The 18,680-nt window shown below is 38.0% G+C and overlaps 1 protein-coding gene across 3 annotated transcripts in view; it reads right to left on the minus strand.

The window, feature by feature from the left end:
• Positions 1 to 12,188, minus strand: part of HEATR5A (HEAT repeat containing 5A) — a 64,823-nt gene extending 52,635 nt beyond the window's left edge. For all 3 annotated transcript variants that reach the window (XM_005520310.3, XM_088057553.1, XM_014249929.2), the window contains exons 1-4: positions 12,117 to 12,188; positions 3,049 to 3,125; positions 1,435 to 1,696; positions 217 to 428 (exon numbers count right to left, since the gene is read on the minus strand). In XM_005520310.3, the coding sequence (XP_005520367.2) occupies positions 217 to 428; positions 1,435 to 1,560 (338 nt within the window). In that variant the 5' untranslated portion in view covers positions 1,561 to 1,696; positions 3,049 to 3,125; positions 12,117 to 12,188. The remainder of the gene's footprint in view (positions 1 to 216; positions 429 to 1,434; positions 1,697 to 3,048; positions 3,126 to 12,116) is intronic.
• Between the last annotated feature and the right edge of the window lie 6,492 nt (positions 12,189 to 18,680).

The raw sequence follows: 18,680 nt of genomic DNA on the forward strand, positions 1-18,680 counted from the left end.
GTTATCCATTGTTGGTATTCTCCCTGGCCTGATTTTCAATTGTCTGGCTGGAGCTTCTTCTACTCTTTTGGTTCCCAATGCACATATACAACATGGACTACCAGCACAATCTTTGCTTTATTAAGTATTTTGTGGCAGTGAACTCAGATGCATCTCACCATTTAAACCTGTGTTGTTATTACAGGATTTGAAGCTTGAGGCTAAAAACACACTTACAGTTTTGTAGGCAGATAACTTGGTGAGTCATCTTTACTCCGAATGAGTTCATTGCATTTGTCAATTGTTTGGTAAACAGAAAAAGTGTCTCCAGTGCTATAAAGTACAGCTAAATTCTTGGCAAGAAGCCGTCTGGTAGGAGGTCCTGGTGAATTGTTTAATAAAGAAGTCAATTGTTCAACCAGTTTCTTCTGGTTTTCCCTTATATCAGCCTGGAAATAAAATCAGTAACCAGTTAAAGGTCAGTTAAATTTAAAAGTTAATTTACATTAATTATCTGTAACTATCTTTACTTTTCATTATTACTATTCTTACAATGACATTCTGAGCTACAAATGAACATTTTATTGCATTTTTATACTTAATGAAAAGACTTTTCAATGATCTGACTATTTCATTCTTCTTAAAAAAACCCAACTATTTTTTCAGAGCACAATCATTGCTAGTAGCATTTCGAGTGTATTTTCCCTGTGGCATGTCTATACTTAAACCTTTCTCAAACACAGCTGCCTTTTCTTTCTTTTTTTATGTCTGCATTAAAATAAAAGAATTCATAGATATATAGTAAATTTAGTAGCAAAGAAGAACTTTGAGGAAGAAGCTGAGTTTCAACTTGAGCATTAGAAAAGAACTTCCCTTAAAACAATTATCCAGTCTTATATAATTTTTTTTAGTACCCTTACGAAAAAAGAACCTGGCACCGTTTTTCATTTACGTATTTTCATCACAAATAACAACACTTAAATAGCTCAAAACATGTCTACATAACCTAGTTATTATATAATAATATAATACCAAACAGTGAATCAAACAATTGGAGAGTTGTCTGGAAACAGATCTTCTATCATTTGACTAGGAAAATTTTATAAAAACAACAAAGAGAAAGATGTTACATTCCTGCTTGGTAGAGAAGCATTAAATAATTGTGCAACACTAGATGGAAGCATTACTGACATTCTTCATAATGGGGCTGCAAAATCTTGCAGTAATAATAGGAGTTAAAAAATAATTAAAATTCCTTTCATTGGACAAGTGGCTCTGTCACTAGAAGGGCTGTGACCAAGAACTTAGAACATTTAGAAACCTGCTGCTAACACTGAATATACTTTTACTCCTTGTACATACAAGACATGAGGCAAATAACATTACATACTGCTCTTTGATTTACACAAAATAACAGAAAGACAGGCTTTTCTTCTCAAGTCTCGTTACACTTACTCTGCTAGTCACTGGTAAAAGTTTTTCCAGAAACTGTAACCATTCAAAAATGAACTCTGCTTTTTGAAATTCACCAAGCTGGTTATATGCCTCTTCATTAAGTAGTAAACTGTGAGCTAACTCCATTCCTTGAAATTTTCCTCAAATCTCCCAACAGTGGATAATGAAAAAAAAATAATAAAAAAAAATCCAACAAACTACCAAAACTATATTAATCAGTTTTCTTCTTCATTAGTATCTGGCAAATCAGAAGTTTGAACATCTAAACAGAAAGAAGAAAAAAAGTTAATAAAAAGTCAACAATCATACCATATATAATATTCACGCTTGACTTACTAAAAAGAAAATTTCAAAGGAAAGCCTAATATAAAGAGGAAATTATTAGCAGTTTTATTTAGATGTCCTTAGTAATACTAAAAGTTTTTGAAAATGAGATAATGATATTGATATAATATGGCAGCTGAAGTTAAATATACTTCCAAATATATCAGGACTGATTTTCCTTCATCTTGTTTTGCAAGAAGTGAGGTTTTCTAGTCCTTAATCATTTACCTGAAAGTAATGACCAACTGACCTTCAACATAATGATTTTGTTATCAAGAACAAAGTGCAGCAAAAGCTGCAACCAACAATTAACAAACTCCTGTTAATTATATTCACAAATATAAATGCTGACAGATTATTCAAACACTTTAGGTATTCCCAGTGCCAAGCAAGGCATAAAAAGCCCCCAGAATTTCATTGCTGAGCAAACCTCTAATGATCTCTTTGGGAAAAAAAAAAAACAAACAACCCAAACCTGAAAAGATTGTTTCAAAACACAAAGTTCAAAAGAAGTTATGTTTTAGTTACATTTCTCTGACTATTTTGGGAATTTCCACATTGTGGATAAGCAAACCAAGATGGAAAATACTTCTAATGATATCTTCCCCCCAATATCTAAATGCCACATAGCTTCAAAACAAAGAATAGAATATTCTGTAGGTTTCACAAATAAAAACAGTCAGGGAGATTCTGGTAAATTGTCAACCATATTTTAAACTCCCATGCAAGTTATCCTTTTCAGAGGTCACCAAGACTGCTGAACACAGCTTTTCTTATGCAGTAACAATATTACAGTGTAAAATGATCCCTCAAATAGTAGATGTGAAATATAAAGCCTTGGTAAATAATTCAGTACTCAGGTTGTCATCAAACACAGAGCAGAAGGTTACCTTTACCACTTTCTACACATTTTTATGTAAAATTTACAAAAAAAAATTAGCCACATATAAGTTATTATGATGAACTGTCACTTCAAATCTACCTGAAATACCAAGCAGCTTGACAAGGCATCACACTAGAAAACAACAAGAAGATCTAAACACACGTAGCATAATGTGCTGCGTAAAAAAAGTAGGATTAAGTGTAGAGTTTCATCACTGCTCAGCATGAAAATTACATGTATAGGTCACAAATGCTCCTTTTTGCCCCTGTTCTAATGTCTACCATCTCTAAACCACCTACCACAGTGACTTATCCAATTTACATAACCATCTCAGGATTACAACTCACAGGTGTTTTCCCTAACTGAAAAGATCACAGTTTGTTGCCAGACATTGGCACTTAACTTACCTAGCAGATAATTTCTCCTCATTGTAAAAACTGTCTCTCTGCTGCTCCAGGCTTTTGGATGTTAAGAATTCAATTTTCTAGGAAAATAATTAATACAAAGATCAATGTTAGGAATGAAAGCACATAAGATACAAGTGTTTCTACAGAAAACAAGAATTCTGAAGTCTTGCAATACCAACAATGTTTATTAAGTAATAGCTCACCCAAAAAAGACTGGACCTCCATGAATATTATTAGCTCTTTTTATGTTACATTTAAATTTGGCAGACCTACCATATACACCATACAACTGGGTTCATTTAACTACTGAAATCACCTTTCTCATTTCTGTTTTGTTAACTCAGTTTAATTCTAAACCAGTAAAAAGTAAGTTCAAACAGCATCATAACCATAATAATTTTCTAGAAAGATTATCCAACAACAAGCAGAACTGGCAAAGGTGATTCAACTGTTCTGAAAAATTAATGTACAACACTACAATACAAGACATGAGGATTATCAATCCATTCTCCTAGCCTCCAGATATAGTTTTAATATTAGAATTCATGGGCAAAAACATTTCCTTTCAAAACTCATTCAACTTGAACTTATTCTGGTAGGACATGAAATACAGGTTGCATGTTATTTTAAAAGTATTCATTTTTCAATCACTCTTCAAAAGACTGATGTTGAAAACAAATAAAAAGTACATGTAGATATCAGAGTAATCCAACTTCTTTTTGCCTGTTCAGCCTCCTGAAGAACAGGTTCAAGATAACCTTCCCTTCAAAAGGGATTGTTACCAAGAGGATGAAGACAAAATCTTTACTTCATAATTAAAACAAGGAAGCTTCCTTCTTGATAAAGAAACAAAAAATATTTCCACTGTAAGGATTATCAGCCACTGGTACTGATGTTGAGAATTGCAGAACCTGCACCCTCAGGGGTTTCTAACACTTGACTGGACAAAGCCCTAAGCAACACCATCTCAAGTTATTATTGTAACTTGTTTCTAAATGAAACACTTTAATTGTATAAACACACATTTGCAAAACCAATAAAAATGTATTTATTTGTTTTTAGCCTAAATTAAAGAAAGAAAAAATGTCCTACTGTAGTTGCTGATGTTTATAATGAACACATGCTAACACGGTCAGAAACACTTCTTCTCAAAGAAAAGACTATTAGGACTGAATTACAAAGGCTGCCTGCTTATTATGCAAGAATTAGTTTTGTAGAAATAGAACTGTCCATGCAGAAAAAAAGAAAAACATTAAAAAGATCCCAGACCTGCTCTTTCCACTGCTGATCAACAAGCAAACTTCGATTCCACAAACCTGTACAGAAAGCAGCGTCCTCCCTACCCTATACAAAAAACTCATTCCAAACTCTTATTGAGGTTCCCTTCAATAAGCTGTAAGCCTGCACACCAGGGATACTTATGAAGTTTCAAAAGTAGTGATAAAAGAAGGGCACATGCATACAAACTTGGGAGAAGCAGGGCAAGAATGTAGGGCATCAAGTTCTCCTGCAGCATGCTGGTTTTGTAGAGAACAGAGCAAAAGGCACAGTGCTCACAGTGCAAAGCTGAACACAAGCACAGAACTTGGAGACTAGCAGCATTTTATAACAATAAATATGTCCTTGTTATGTATACAAGATGTTTCTAGGCAATTTCTAAGTGCAGAAGAAACCATCAAACCCAAAGCCACACTGTGCAGACACGGGTGAGACTCTGCTCTAACTGGAGGTGTGGCACAGCCACTCTCTGGGCTGGTCAAGCACCAGGAAAGAGTGGATGTTCTCTCAGCAGCTGAAGCTCCTTGGCCATCATCAGCACCAGTAAACCAATGCAAGTACAAGCCAAGCATGTAAAGATGCACCTCTATTTACAAGAGACCCACGTTTAGAAATGCTGAATTATTTGATAGTGCTTTTCTCCTGGTGTTATAATTTTTATGCTTCTCAATATGAAAAAGAAATCTGGGGAAAAATTGTGAAATTTAATTGAGATGTATACTATGCCATCAGCCAAAATTAAAAGACATACATGCCTGATGAAATCTTCATTTGCTAACTAACATGATGCACCATTCTTCTGGTTTTATCTTTAGGTAACTGAAGCAATTACAAGAACTACTTTCCCATCAGTATTACAAGAACAGATCAATCAAAAAACCCTCTTTTTTCTTCCTGTGAGCTAAGTTTATTTAAAATTTACACTATGCTACAAAACTGGCACCAATGTTTATTGACCAAGGCAGAAGTTGTTCCTACTTACTACTTAAAAAATGTTTTTTGATTTATCAACTGCCAATTTGACAAGCAGTATTGTTTAAGACTGGTCAGAAAAGAGCCCAGAAAAGCTCTTGGAGCAAGCACTAGATGGAATGCCACCCTGTAAATTGAAAGGAATACAGGGTACATCAAGCATTAAAAGGCAACAGCAATCGTATTTTTGAAGTTTCTGACAAACCACATTGAGAAAAAAGGGATCTGTAGTCTTAATTTAAAAGGTGACTTATCCAGGGTAAGACTGATCTGAGTAGCTGTGTTTAGCAACTGTCTTTCAAATATGAGAACCAATAGACCACCCATGATAAAGTTATAACAGAGTAAAAAAACCTAAATAGATCTGTTATGTGGATCAAGTTCATTCCAAGCTAGGTAATCTCCTCAGGCTTTAAAAGATGAGGGAAGCAGACAATAGACTGCTGTATTATCTTTCACATGGAAGTCTAAGTCAAAAATTACAGCATCACCAATGAAAAAGCTATGAGCAATAATGGCAATTTAATGACTTTCACTCCTCTTCTTCCTTCCAACTCTTGGCATATTTTGCTTATGCATAAAAATGAGTACCAAAAAAAAGTAATCTGCAATTAAGCAGACTCCTAACTGATCCCTCACTAAAAAATCAGCCTTAGAATTAGGGCTCATTATTTTAATGAAGATCGGCACAAGTAATGGAAACTACCACACAGACCAAGTTCATACTTATGAATTCACTTGCTTTTAAAACTTCTCACATTTAATCTCTGTTCCAGCAGTTTGCCTCTCTTTGCCACAAACAAGTGCTGCTCAAACAGAAATCTGATCAACCTCAGTTCTCTGAGCATGATGCTCAGGCGAGGACCTAACGCACAATCTAAATGAAGGTCTAAGTTCTTTACACCTACTTTGTAGTGAAGAAAATAAAGTGCCACTTACCTTAATAATAATTATTTATATTTTTCTAATTTCAAAAGTATTAGCATAATTCTGCAGTAAATCTGGGTTCAATTTTGTACCAATGACTAATCTAGTAGAGACACAACTGCGTATTATTCCTCTAAGTAACTGCTGTTACTCATTGACAGTAATGAGTAACAGTAAAAAAAGAATAATGAATAATAGTAATGATTAAGATGAAAAATGACCAGTAATAATAACAACCAGTGTTTTCATAACAGCTGCCATTGGGCTGACTACACAATCAATGCCATAACCATCCCACTGCTGAAAAACAGAGCTGAAGCACATTTGCTAGCTTCAAGATGACCCTCACTGCACTGCTGTTGTATTTTAACTGACTTCAAATCCACACTCTTTTCTTCAGAAAGCAAGATTTATTATCATCTGCCTAACAAGTGAACCAATTCGTTTAAGAGAAAGCCTTCCAGCCTGACACGTTTAATTCCAGCCATTAACAGCTGAGATCAATGTTACTCCTGCAGCACTGTTTAAAAGTTTAATGGGATGATCGTTAGCAGTGCATCTGAGCTGACTGCGTGGACACACATCGATGCTCCAACCTTTGCTACACCCCTGCACGTACCTGTTTAGTGCCTTCCAAACATAAACAAAACTCCTGCCCAGCTCCCCTGGACTTGCTTCTGACAAGAGAAACTGAGTATGATGGTCTTTGCCATCTGGGAGGAAAAACCTCAAAGCACCAGCCAAATACAGCTACTAATGAATGAAACATAGACCAAAATCCAACAGTTACACGGTACTGTTTATGCTAGCAGACAAAAATAAAGAGGCCCTCAGGTCTGGAGAAGGCAAAAAGTGCGGGTTCAAATGCCAGCAACTTCCAATGGGAGAGATGACTGCCCAGGAAATTTATAGCACACACAGAAATAATCTGATTTAAATAAATAACAATTACAGAATCTCAGCAATTGCATAAGGAATAAAAAAGAACTAAAATTTCAGCTTAAATGAGTTTGCAGTTTAGACACTGGAAATATATCAGAATGGAAATATTCAACACATAAATATGTTTATAATTACTGGAAAGACAGAGCAGCTTTTGTTTGCTTACTGACTTCTACAAACTATCACCAACTAACTCACAGAAGCAAAGTCTGCCTCAAAATCCTCAGTTAAAGAAGGCAAAGCTAAATAGAAGCATCAGTGCAAATGAATCAGTACTTCCACATCCTTTTGTGGCAGGATCCCCATCAGTCAGGCAACTTATGCCTTTTTTCTATATACACAAGCTTTAAATTTTTGCTCCACAGAGGTACATGAAGCAAGAGCAGTTAACTGCTGGTCCCAACATAACAGTGACCCCTCTGTACATATTTTATGTTCAGTAGTGCTTATCACTCTGGGCCTTTCGTTCAACCAAAAAATAAAGAAGCTGGGAATTTCATGTGCCCTTTTACTGCTTTCTTGTATGTATTTTCAAAGAAACATAGGAGCAAATGCAGGACATTTCAGCACCAAGACAAGAAGAAGAGAGGGGCGGAAGAGAAAAAGAGAAATTTAACTCTCCTGAGAACTGTTTATTTAGCAGAAACACTGGTATGTTTGACTGATTAAATACTTCATGAAGAGGTTTAAGAACAACTTACGAAACCAGAGCCCAGTCCTTCAATGCATACACACACATACCTGAATTTGTCACTGATTGGTCTCATCAATTTGAGCCAAATTACCCTTGGCATCAAACTGACAAGTGCTTTTCATCCAAAATTAATAGAGAGCCATAAAAAATGCAGGTATTTTGCAGTGTTATGTTACACTGGTCAGCAGTAGAGAAATATGAAGCCAAGCACAGAGAAGATGGGACCAACAGGAACATTTGACAGCAGTTTGCAAGAACAAGACGCATGAGAAAGTCACCACAAGACCACAACTCAGAGCACATGGAAAAGAAAACCAGGTCACAGAGGAGAAGGTCCAAAACTTGGAGGCTTTTAAATCAAGCAGAACTATAACTCTTAATATCAAATTTTGAGTGCATTAGCATGTGAAAAACACAGCAAAAAAGTCTCATGGTTATTATAGTTAGTACTCTCATGAGTACGCTTTATTGTATATTCTATGCTACAGTGGGATTCAGCTTCCCTCACAAATCTTCCTTTTAAAATAAAAACATGTACACATTTGTATCACATGCTTATCCCAAACAGCAAAAAGCAATGAAGAATCTGTCTGACTATGAGTAACAAAAAATAACAGATGATTGCAGAACCACTTCCTCTAATTACTGCTGAAGATTTCAGACTAGGACAACTTCCACTTACATCATGTTTTTTGTATGCAATTACTCTGCTTAGAAACACAACTCTGAAATCATAGATGTTGAAACAAGACACTTTTCTTTCAGTCTTTCCTCTTAATAGTGCTCTGGATGAAGACTGCCACATCTGAAGATTGCCACAGAAATGCTATGTGTCTATTCTCTCACTGAAAATTTGGTAGCATTTATGCAGGGACTGGTTAAAGATGTAAGCCAAGTACATCTTCATATATTGCATGCTCCACATATGTAGGTCTTGCCGTGTTCCCACAGTGTTTCAGGCTCTACTAAAAAACAAGTATCATGCAGCCCAAACAAAATTCCTGTTAACTTCTAAGCTACTTCCATTTGTGTTGCAAAACAAAGGGCTTATATTTTGACGTTTTGTGAACAATGATGCTTACACAAAGTACTTGTTTACTCCCACAGGAACAGTTCCAAATGACTGGTTTTCCTACCAAAATGCTTATCAAATGTTATTGATGTTCAAGTTTTGGAGGAATTACCCTATATCTGAAAGTGCAATAAAGCTTAAAGGCAACAAAGACCCATGTGAAATCTATCAGAATTTTTGCACTGGGCTTCCTGGTTTTAAGAATATTCACTCAAAGAATGTGACCACCCACAATCCTCACACACAACAGTGACATTGAAAAGAACTACCACACAATATACATTTGCTGAAGTGTGAAAGAAACAACAAGACAATGTCTTCTAGGAATGCTGAATGATTCCTGTGAAGTTTTGAGGACAAAGCTTGACATAATTAGAGAAAAAAAAAATACCCTGAACAAAGTGCCTGAAAGTGCAATAGCTATTTTAGCAATGCAAAATATTAACGATTTAAAAAAAAATAAATTGGAAGACATTCATTCATTCATTGTGTTAAAAAGTCCATACACTTTGCTTTCATGTTTCTTATTATCACTTTAATTTTTATCTCCACATGAGAATTATTCCAGGAAACCAAGAAACAGCATCATTCAGTTACAGAGAAATATAAACAGCCATTTCCTGGGCTCCACAGTGGGCACTACTGGCACACTCTGTCCTCACAGCTCTTGAATATTATTTAGGTAAATTTCTTAAAGTTTCAGTCAAAAGATAAATTTGGTTCCACTATAGGGATCTCAGAACCTTATTTTGCTTACAGTCAACCAGGCAAACTGCATATAAATAATTAACCAACCTTCTAATAGTCAGAAAACCAGTATTATATCTGATACTGACAAAGTGAGTTTCAAACATTTTCTTTTTCCCCAAAACTGGACTAAGTAAATTTCAAAAATCAGTAACTAGCTCCAGTCTGAATAAAGATGCATAGAACGCTTTGGGTTTATTTCTTTGCAGATTTGAAAGCTGGTCTTTCAAAGCAAGGCAAGTGCATGAAAACCACAGAAGTATAAACATCCACCTATTAACAATAATACATAACAATTTCAATATATGTCTGAACATAGCTTTAGTCCTGAGAATGTTGTAGATGACACTGTTTATCTAATATAGACAAAATATTCCAAACTAAGTATGCTGACAGGGTGGGGTTTGTTGTTTATTTTGTTGTTTGTTTTTCTTTTGTCACAATGACAAAAGTTTCAGGAAATTAAATTATCTGTTAAAATGTTAAATTGACTTAGAGTAAATTTACCTTAGAGAGTAGGTGATACGTAGGTATATGGAAATGGATATCCATACACATATATATGCATATATGTATATGGATTATCCAAAAAGCGGGTTGATTTTAGCTACCGATTTTCTGTTAAGGTAAATGCTGAATCCAGTCTGGCTTAACATAAAATTAAGCCACAGGGAAATGTTGTTGAATATATACTGAAATCCAGAAAAAGATACATATTTTTTCTGAAAATCACTATAGCTTTTACTATGATTAGACTTCAACTGCACTGAAACACCGACACAGAAATTTAGCAGCAGCAGAAGCCCTCACAGATGCAAACTCTGCAGGAGACTTGTTTGACAGATCAGAGATCACTATCTGGGCACAAACTACTGACATACCTCACTGCAATGGTTCGTTCTCTAGCTATTTTACGTGGCTGCTTCCCAAAGAAAACTCCAAAACAGCTCAAAAAATGTAACTGCCTAAAGGTTTCAAGCCATTTTGGTCTGCAATGTAGATATAGATACACTCCATGTCTTTTTAAAGGTTCTGCTACCTGAACCCAGTAAAAGCCACATAGGCAAAAGCTGAATAGAACAAACATCCTGCAATCTGAAAATGTTTTTGTGAGAAGGTGCTTTTAATCTCCTGCCTCATTAGGGTGTTCTGAATCTTAAAACAGAAGATCACCCTGCACTGATTAATTAAGTTTTTGAAGTGTAGGCATACAGCATCATGAACTAGTCAGTAAGTCAGATATTTTACTAACTACAAAAACAATCCTATGTTCAATAATCAAGCACAAGTTTTCAATGTTTGGCTAGACTTAGTGTAACAGTAAACTGGTTTCCTCCCCCGTACATCCTCTTCATTGTGTCAAACCATCAGGAACAGAAACCCAAGCTCCATTCATCACACAACCAGAAGTAATCTATCTTCTACATCTCAACAGTTATTTCATATGTGAATTGAGACTATTACCTATCCTGTAGCAAAACACTAAAGCTTGACTATTTCTGAAGACAGGGAAAATATCTCTGGCATGTGCGACTAAAATACATGTACAGTTCATGGTCACAACTGCAAACACCCAATCCTACTAAATCAAGCACCACAAAGAAGGAATCATTACAATTAATGAATCCAAAATTCAAAAGCTATCAAATTTCACTTACAGAAACACAGAAGTGGACTCAACTTTTATCTGCCTTTCTCATCTTCTGTCATCTTTCCACCCATATCTCAATAAACTTTACTCTTAACTAAACTTACAAAACCTATTACTCTTTCCCACATAAAAATATGTCATCACTAATGCAACTTTACACGTTTTACGTCCCTGTGCAAGGTTTTTACCAGTTATATGGTGTAAACTCAGTCATCGTCCTATCCACACAACCAGGAATTCAAAAGCTTACTATAACATTTCCAGATATCAGAATGTCCAATATTGCCACCCCTCCCCAAATATTCTTAATTACCAAGGTTTATAACAAAATATAAAACCGGACCTCCAAATGATGGAACCTCGGTGCAAGCGAAAGCCGAACGCCTGCCGGCAGCCTCGGGATCCGTCTCGCCCGGCACCAGGCGAACACGGACTGTCGCCCAGCCCGGGCCGGGGGGCTCGGCCGCCGCTCCCGTCCCACCCGGGCGGCTCCCGGCCTGCCGCCCCTGCCCTCCCTCACGGGGCCGAGAGCTGCCCCGCGGAACGGAACACCACGGTACGGCACGGCACGGGGTGCAGGAGCCCGGGAGCCGCCCGGCCGCCGGCTTTAGAGCTGGCTGTGTGTGTGTCACCCACCGACCCGCCTGCCGGCTCCGGGGGTGATCCAGCACTTTTCGGGCGCAGGCCTCGGGCAAGCACAGCCCCGCAGGACTCCCAGCTCCGCTCGGCCCTGCTGCCGCTTCACAGAGCCCCTGTTGCCCCTGGCCTCCCTCAGCCCGCGGTACCTGCCGGCCACCGCGCTCCCGCGCCGCTCTGCGGGCTCGGCCCCGTCAGCCGCCCGCCCTCCTCCGGCGCGGGGGCGCGGCGGGTCCTGCGCCCGAGCTGCCGCCGCCCGCCGGCCGGGAGGGGGGAGGAAAGGCAGGAGGAGGAGTATGAGGGCGACTCCGGTGCTCAGGACTGTGCAATCGGGCCCGGAGCCATCGAGCGCCCGAGGCGGGCGGGGGCGGCCCGGGGAGCGCGCAGCCCGGGGCGAGGTGTGGCGGTGCCGGAGGGGACGGAGTCACCGCCCCGGGGGCGCTCCGAGGCTCCGCAGCCTCCGCGGCGATGAGAGGCTCTGCGCTAGGGGGGCTCAGCCGGGGGCTCGCGCTCAGCGCTGCCCCACCAAAAACAGCAACAAAAGATCCCTCTTGGTGATGCTTTGGGGAGGTAGGTCAGCTGGCGCTGCTGGGATTTGTACCTGGCTGTGATCAGCGTCTGCCATGGCTTCTGATTACCATTCCACCCCTTAGGCATCCACGTCCGTACTTCCCTGGGAGGGCCCCTGGGCGCTGCACAGTAACAGGACAGTAACAGGAACACGCCCTTTATAATAAGCGTTTGTCAAACCAAATGTTTGCAAAAGTTGTTACTCCCGGGTTTCATCAGTGTAAGCTGTGATCCCAAATCGATATGGAATCCCAAGTCAAGGAGTAATTCTGCGTCTTACAGACAAGGTCGGCTGAAACTCCTCCAGGAATTTCACCTCGTTTCTCCTACTACCTAGGTGGACTAACTGGAGGACGTTGCTTTGTCTCTGGGAATTACTTCCACCCTTCCAAATTTTCATTAGCGAACTCACTGGTCATGAGAAAATATCCACTGGAGGTATTTTCTTTAATGTGTTCTGCGATCAGTTTAAGTTCTCTCTTAATCAGAGGAAAGTATTTTTTTAGTTTTAAAATAAACAAACAATAATCTTATTGTAGTTTTCCAGATGATGCCTAGCAATGTTTGGAATCCAGGACCCAGATTTCTCTCCATAAGCCTGTGTTTTCTGGGACTATCTTCTTTTAACTTGTGCAAACAGAATCTTGGAATCATTAAGACTGGAAAAAACCTGTAAGATTGAGTCCAGCCTTTGAATGATCACCACAATGTCAACTAAGCCATAGCACTGAGCACAATGTCCAGACATTTCTTGAACACCTCCAGAGATGGTGACCCAACCTCCTCCCTGAACAGTCCATTCCAATGTTTAATGACCTTTTCCATAGAGAAATTCTTCCTGGTTCAGCCTGAACCTCCCCTGGCACAGCTTGATGCCATGTCCTCTTGTACTTTCACTGGTTTTCTGGGAGAAGAGGCCAATCCCCAGCTGGCTCCAGCCTCCCTCCAGGCAGTTGTAGAGAGGGAACCGTTGTGGTGCGGCAATAATGCCCGGCACACAAACCACAGGAGCAGAAATTGTGTCTAAACCTTGCATAAGTTGTACATGCGACTTCACTTAGGTTCAATATGTAAAGTTTACATGCAGGGGATCCTCTGTGAACATCTATACTCAGTTATGCAGATGATACTGCTGAGAAATATTTCAAAGAGCACATGCAGGGCTGCCTGATTACATTGTGCTGTAGATGCCTGAGCACCAGGCTGTATTACCATATATGGACACTGGTTTCATTTTTACTAGACTGACTGATAAAAAAACATGAGCACTGATGCAATGACCTTTTGAAAAAAAAATTCTGGCAATGGATGTGGTAATGAAGAATATGCCTCACACCTGAAGCGGGAAGTTATTTACATTTTATGTTTCATGGAAATCAACTCCATAAACTCATAGTGATGTAAAGATGTTAACCTTTTTTCAAAAATCACATACATTCCCAGGAAAGAATTATTTGCTAAGTTAACCTCATTTTGATCAGGAGCTGAATTGCTGTTACTAATACAGTGATTTGCAAATAACTTGTGAGAAGGGTCAGCTGAACAATTTATATTCGAAGACTGTTTTGTTATGACTTTTTCCATAAGGAACTCCAGAAAAACAAGGGCTGACAGAAACTCCTGTCAATATTTGTGAAGGATTGATCATGTTCAGTTCAACTCAGGAGCAGATAAACAACCCCAATTCTAGAATAATTTTTGGAAGATTATTACTGTTATTATCATTATTATACCTATTATTCACTCTGTTATGGTAGCAGGCAGAGACTCACTCCAAATTAGTATCTCAAAATGCTGAGTGTTACATGAACACAGGACAAGACAAAACATCATTCATTAAGAAGACTTGCTCAGTTTTCCCCAAGAATTATCTTGCCCAGCCCCCCAGGACACATGATATCAGATCTAAGTAATGCTTTGTTAATGCTAAAATGATATGAATCAAGTGGAATAACAAGGCATATTGATGCAGGATGCTCCTTCCGTTTCTGGGTACATCAGCTTTAGGGTTGCTTTGTGCCAACAGTGCTTACATAAAGGTAAGAGTCTGTCTTCATTGGATTTATAGCTAACCTTGATTTTTACAATTATTTTTCCCTAAATTGGTCAACAGACTGTTAACCATGCACTGATTCAAATTAGCATCTACTTTAGCAGTTATGCATGCCATTTTTATTTCGCCCCTTTTCAATGTGAAATTTTTTTTAAAAAAAAGTTGTGCAAATTTATAGTAATTTGTTCTAAAACAGAAAAAATAGGACAATTAGATGCATCCACCATGTATTAATTCAAATTTTCCTTTCCCCATTAGTCCTGACTGTGCTTCAATAAAAAATTAATAAAATAAGCAACTGGCAAATAATTGAAATGCTCAAACCTACTGATCAGTCTTCTCATTAGTCTATTTTGGTAAAGTGGGTTGACTGATTTAGAGCATGAGTCAGTTCTGCCATACAAATTCCAGACATAGTAGAATATCTATACAGTCATATTTGCCTCTGAGCTAAATATTTTCATTCTTTCAGCTTTATAATCCTCAGTGACTCTAGAGGAAGAAAAAAGAATGTATGCCTTTGAATTCTGTGGGACTGTCCACACATGAGTATGAATCACAGGACCAGAGGCCTGGTTTGAATCAAATGTTACATCACCAGATAATTACACGGCAAAAATACCGAATTCCAATATATTTTGAAGTCATTAAGAAGGGATGTCTTTAAATTAAGGATAAGATTAACCATTTACTTTTACTTTCTGGAGGCATTTAGAACCCAATACATTTTGGCCTGTCCTAGCTTTTGCAATGCTTTAAGTACCAATCTTCTTTTTTTACACATTGAATATCAAAAATTATGTATACATTATACTTTATATATTTATGCTTCAATGCTGCTAGGCTTGTTTTTATTCCCAACACAGTTCCTTTTTGTACTATCACAAAATCCAAGGCCTGAATTCCTACCAAGCAATTACACAATCCTGCTGTTATTTTAAATCCTAAAATGCAAATGAAAGTATTATGCAGGCCTAGATAATGTTAGATACAGCTACCAAAATGGAAGGGGGAAATAAGAAAGATCTAGGGATGGATTGCCAGCTAAATACGAAGGCGTCCCAAAAACCTTTTACATTCAGTGTTAATCCAAAACTTTCATTCCCAGTCTCTTTTCTAATGGAACACATTTAAATAGCATTAAGCTCCTTTCTTGCACATTTTAAACACATACTAATGTAATGGGGCGTCTATTGTGGCACTTATGCCAGTAAATATAATTAAAGGGAATGGAAAGCAATTTTAAATTCAGAGTAATGAAATACATATGAACTAGAACAGAAAGACAGGAATGCCATTTATTTGCTTTCCCCTGCTGTCTGGATCACTCCTATTTTAGAAATACTATGAGGTGTAATTTGTAGTGATACGACACTGTGCACTGAGGTACTCAAAATGCTCAGTGAACATTAGCTTAAGTCACATTGGTGAGGCAGAGGCTAAAGAAGGAGGTAGTGAAAGGCAACTTCCTGTAGCTCCAACAAAGGTGAAGAGAGGTGAAAGCGTACTGCCTTCTAATGGAAAAAGAGGATCAGAGATGATTTTTTGCTTTTAGTGAAAGGGGGAAAACCCAGTGGTTTTAAACCTCTTTTTCCTCTGTTTTCACTCTTTCTTTGTATCACAGATGGAAAAAGTGGAGCAGAAAATTGCTTTGCCCAAAGCCACACACTGGCAGTAATTGAACTAGAAGACAGCATTGGTTTAAATAGAAAAAGTGCAATACATTCATAGTATTTGGGCTATTCTAACTGCTGTTTATTTCTCTTGTCTACATACACTGTTTACTTTTCAGCTGTAATTGCATGGCACTTCTGGTAACAAAATCTTTTGGGAATCTCAGGGAGATTCCAAAATTGTGAGTTGCTTTCAAGAAGCTTCAAGAAACAAAGAAGTAATAAATAGGAAATATGAAATTCATCAAACTCTTGAGAGAGTGTCTCAAATTTTGGGTGCTGTTATCCCAAGGAAAACATTAAGGAGGAAGCTCTGTTTTCTGTTCTTGTCCAGCAATTGTGACTCTGATGTTTAGAATAAAGCAACTAGTGGATCTCCCAGACAATCCAGTCCTGTCCCACTCATGCTGTGCACTACATTAACCAGTGATGGTCATAGAATACAATGTATGTTCAATGTATGTTCTTAAGAATCAAGACACTGAAAACAAAAATAGATAGCCATTTATTAGATGAGAACTGAGATGCAAAGAATTTAAGAAACAAAGCCAGACACAATAGAGTTTGGTAGCAGACCTCAGGTAATGAATGCCTGTACATTTGTGGAGAGCACTCTAGCCCTCTGTGGCATACTGCTACTCCAGCTTCCAAAGAGAAACAACGTGTTTGAAGGAGTCCATATAGAAGACAGTAATAGAAACCAAAACCAAAAAATGACAGAAGCTTAAAAGATTCACCCCTCCTTCTCCAAAGAAGCTATTTTTATACCAGAGGTAAAATTGAGGTTCAGCAGATCGTACTTTTAAATCCAAGCAGATATGGAAGTTCGTTCTCAAAGAGGAGCTAAGGAGCAGTTGTTGCATTGAGTCACAATGAAGATTTTTTGTGGAGCTTTTGTGGTAAATGAGATCAGACATCACAGATGCATTAAAAGACCTGGTGAAAAGCACCACAAAGGCTGGCTGATATCCAGCAGCCCATCAAGTGGCTGCCATTTTAACATGGGGAAGCAACTGTCTGCAGAAACTGTTACGTGAAAAATCTTGTTATGGCCAAAAAGAAATCCACCCAATGTTTAGTCACATGAAATTTATTTTAATTGCAACCTTAGTGATTTAATCAAAGAATTATTATCAGTCCAAATCTAATTATTGCAGAAAAACAAAGAAAATAAAAATAAAGAAACTGTATAGAAGGTCTCAATAGTAATAGTACAGTAAAAATTGTTAAGCATGCACTATTTAGTACCTACCCTTACCCCTCTTCCTGGTGTCATGCTTGCCCTTTCACCTCCTCATGGCTTCCACCTGGTACAGGGAGCACGGTGGACCATCAGCATCTGGAGTCCTGTGCCTGCAGGAGTATGATGTTTATGATTTCTTCTTTCTCTTTTTTTTTTTTTTTTTGTAAATATCTCTCACTTGGGGTTCTTTTTATACATTTTCTAATGAAGTTTTACTCCTTGTTTTTTCTTCGCTGGACTGCAGTTACTTTTTTTTTTTTTATCATCTTAAGTCTTTTGCTTTTTGCTTATCTCATATACTCATTATTTCTTCTCTTTTTTTATCCCTAAGATAGATACCTATATAAGTAATAAGATACCTATAACAGGCATAATGATGATAACAACAATAATCGTCCAGTTTTGCCCAGATCTAAGTTTGTATTTCTTCAACTGACCACTGGCAAGTTGCTTATAGTCTTGGAGTCTCCAGTGCCAGCCAGTGCCCCATCTCATACTATTCCATGCCTCTACTTTACGCTGCAGTTGGTGTCTTTGCTTCTCAAAGTTCCTGCTGTTTTAATAGGCCTGTATTTCTTTACACTGTAACACTATGTTAGTCATAAATATATAATTCTACACAGAATAAATACTAATTATTAATATCTATATAACAACTGCGGTTATACATAAAAGGAAAACAAATTATCCGTAGTCTTCTGTTCTTAGAAAAAAAATTGTTACAGCCAAATCAAATAAAACCAAAGCTCTGAGAAGCCTGGGGAAAGTTCCTGTGAGAAACCTCCATCCTGAGCTCTTGGAACACTTGGGACAAGGCCTGTGGACTGTCACTAGAGTAGCAATACAGTTGCAAGTATTACTGGTCTACATGCTGTTAACTTCCAGTTCTGGATTAATATTTGTATGTTGTACATTCATATGTTGCATACTCTATGTAGCAGCAGAGGTAAAAAAATTCCAGAAAGGGCATGGGAAGGAGACTAGAAAACAGATTATTGCCCCTGAACTCATTAGTGAGTGTTTATGATCCCAGTTCATAGTCCACACATGCTCAGCTTCAACACACAGGGCGTGTGTGCTGCAAACAAGGTCACAAAAACCCGATATTGCAAATTCCTCTATGTCAGTTGAATTGGAAAAATAATAGCATAAGGACAACTCCTCACTTTATAGG

The sequence above is a fragment of the Pseudopodoces humilis genome, chromosome 7 (assembly GCF_049639895.1).
Source record: "Pseudopodoces humilis isolate 2021_Gansu_Grassland_sample_001 chromosome 7, ASM4963989v1, whole genome shotgun sequence".
Taxonomy (NCBI): Eukaryota; Metazoa; Chordata; class Aves; order Passeriformes; family Paridae; genus Pseudopodoces; species Pseudopodoces humilis.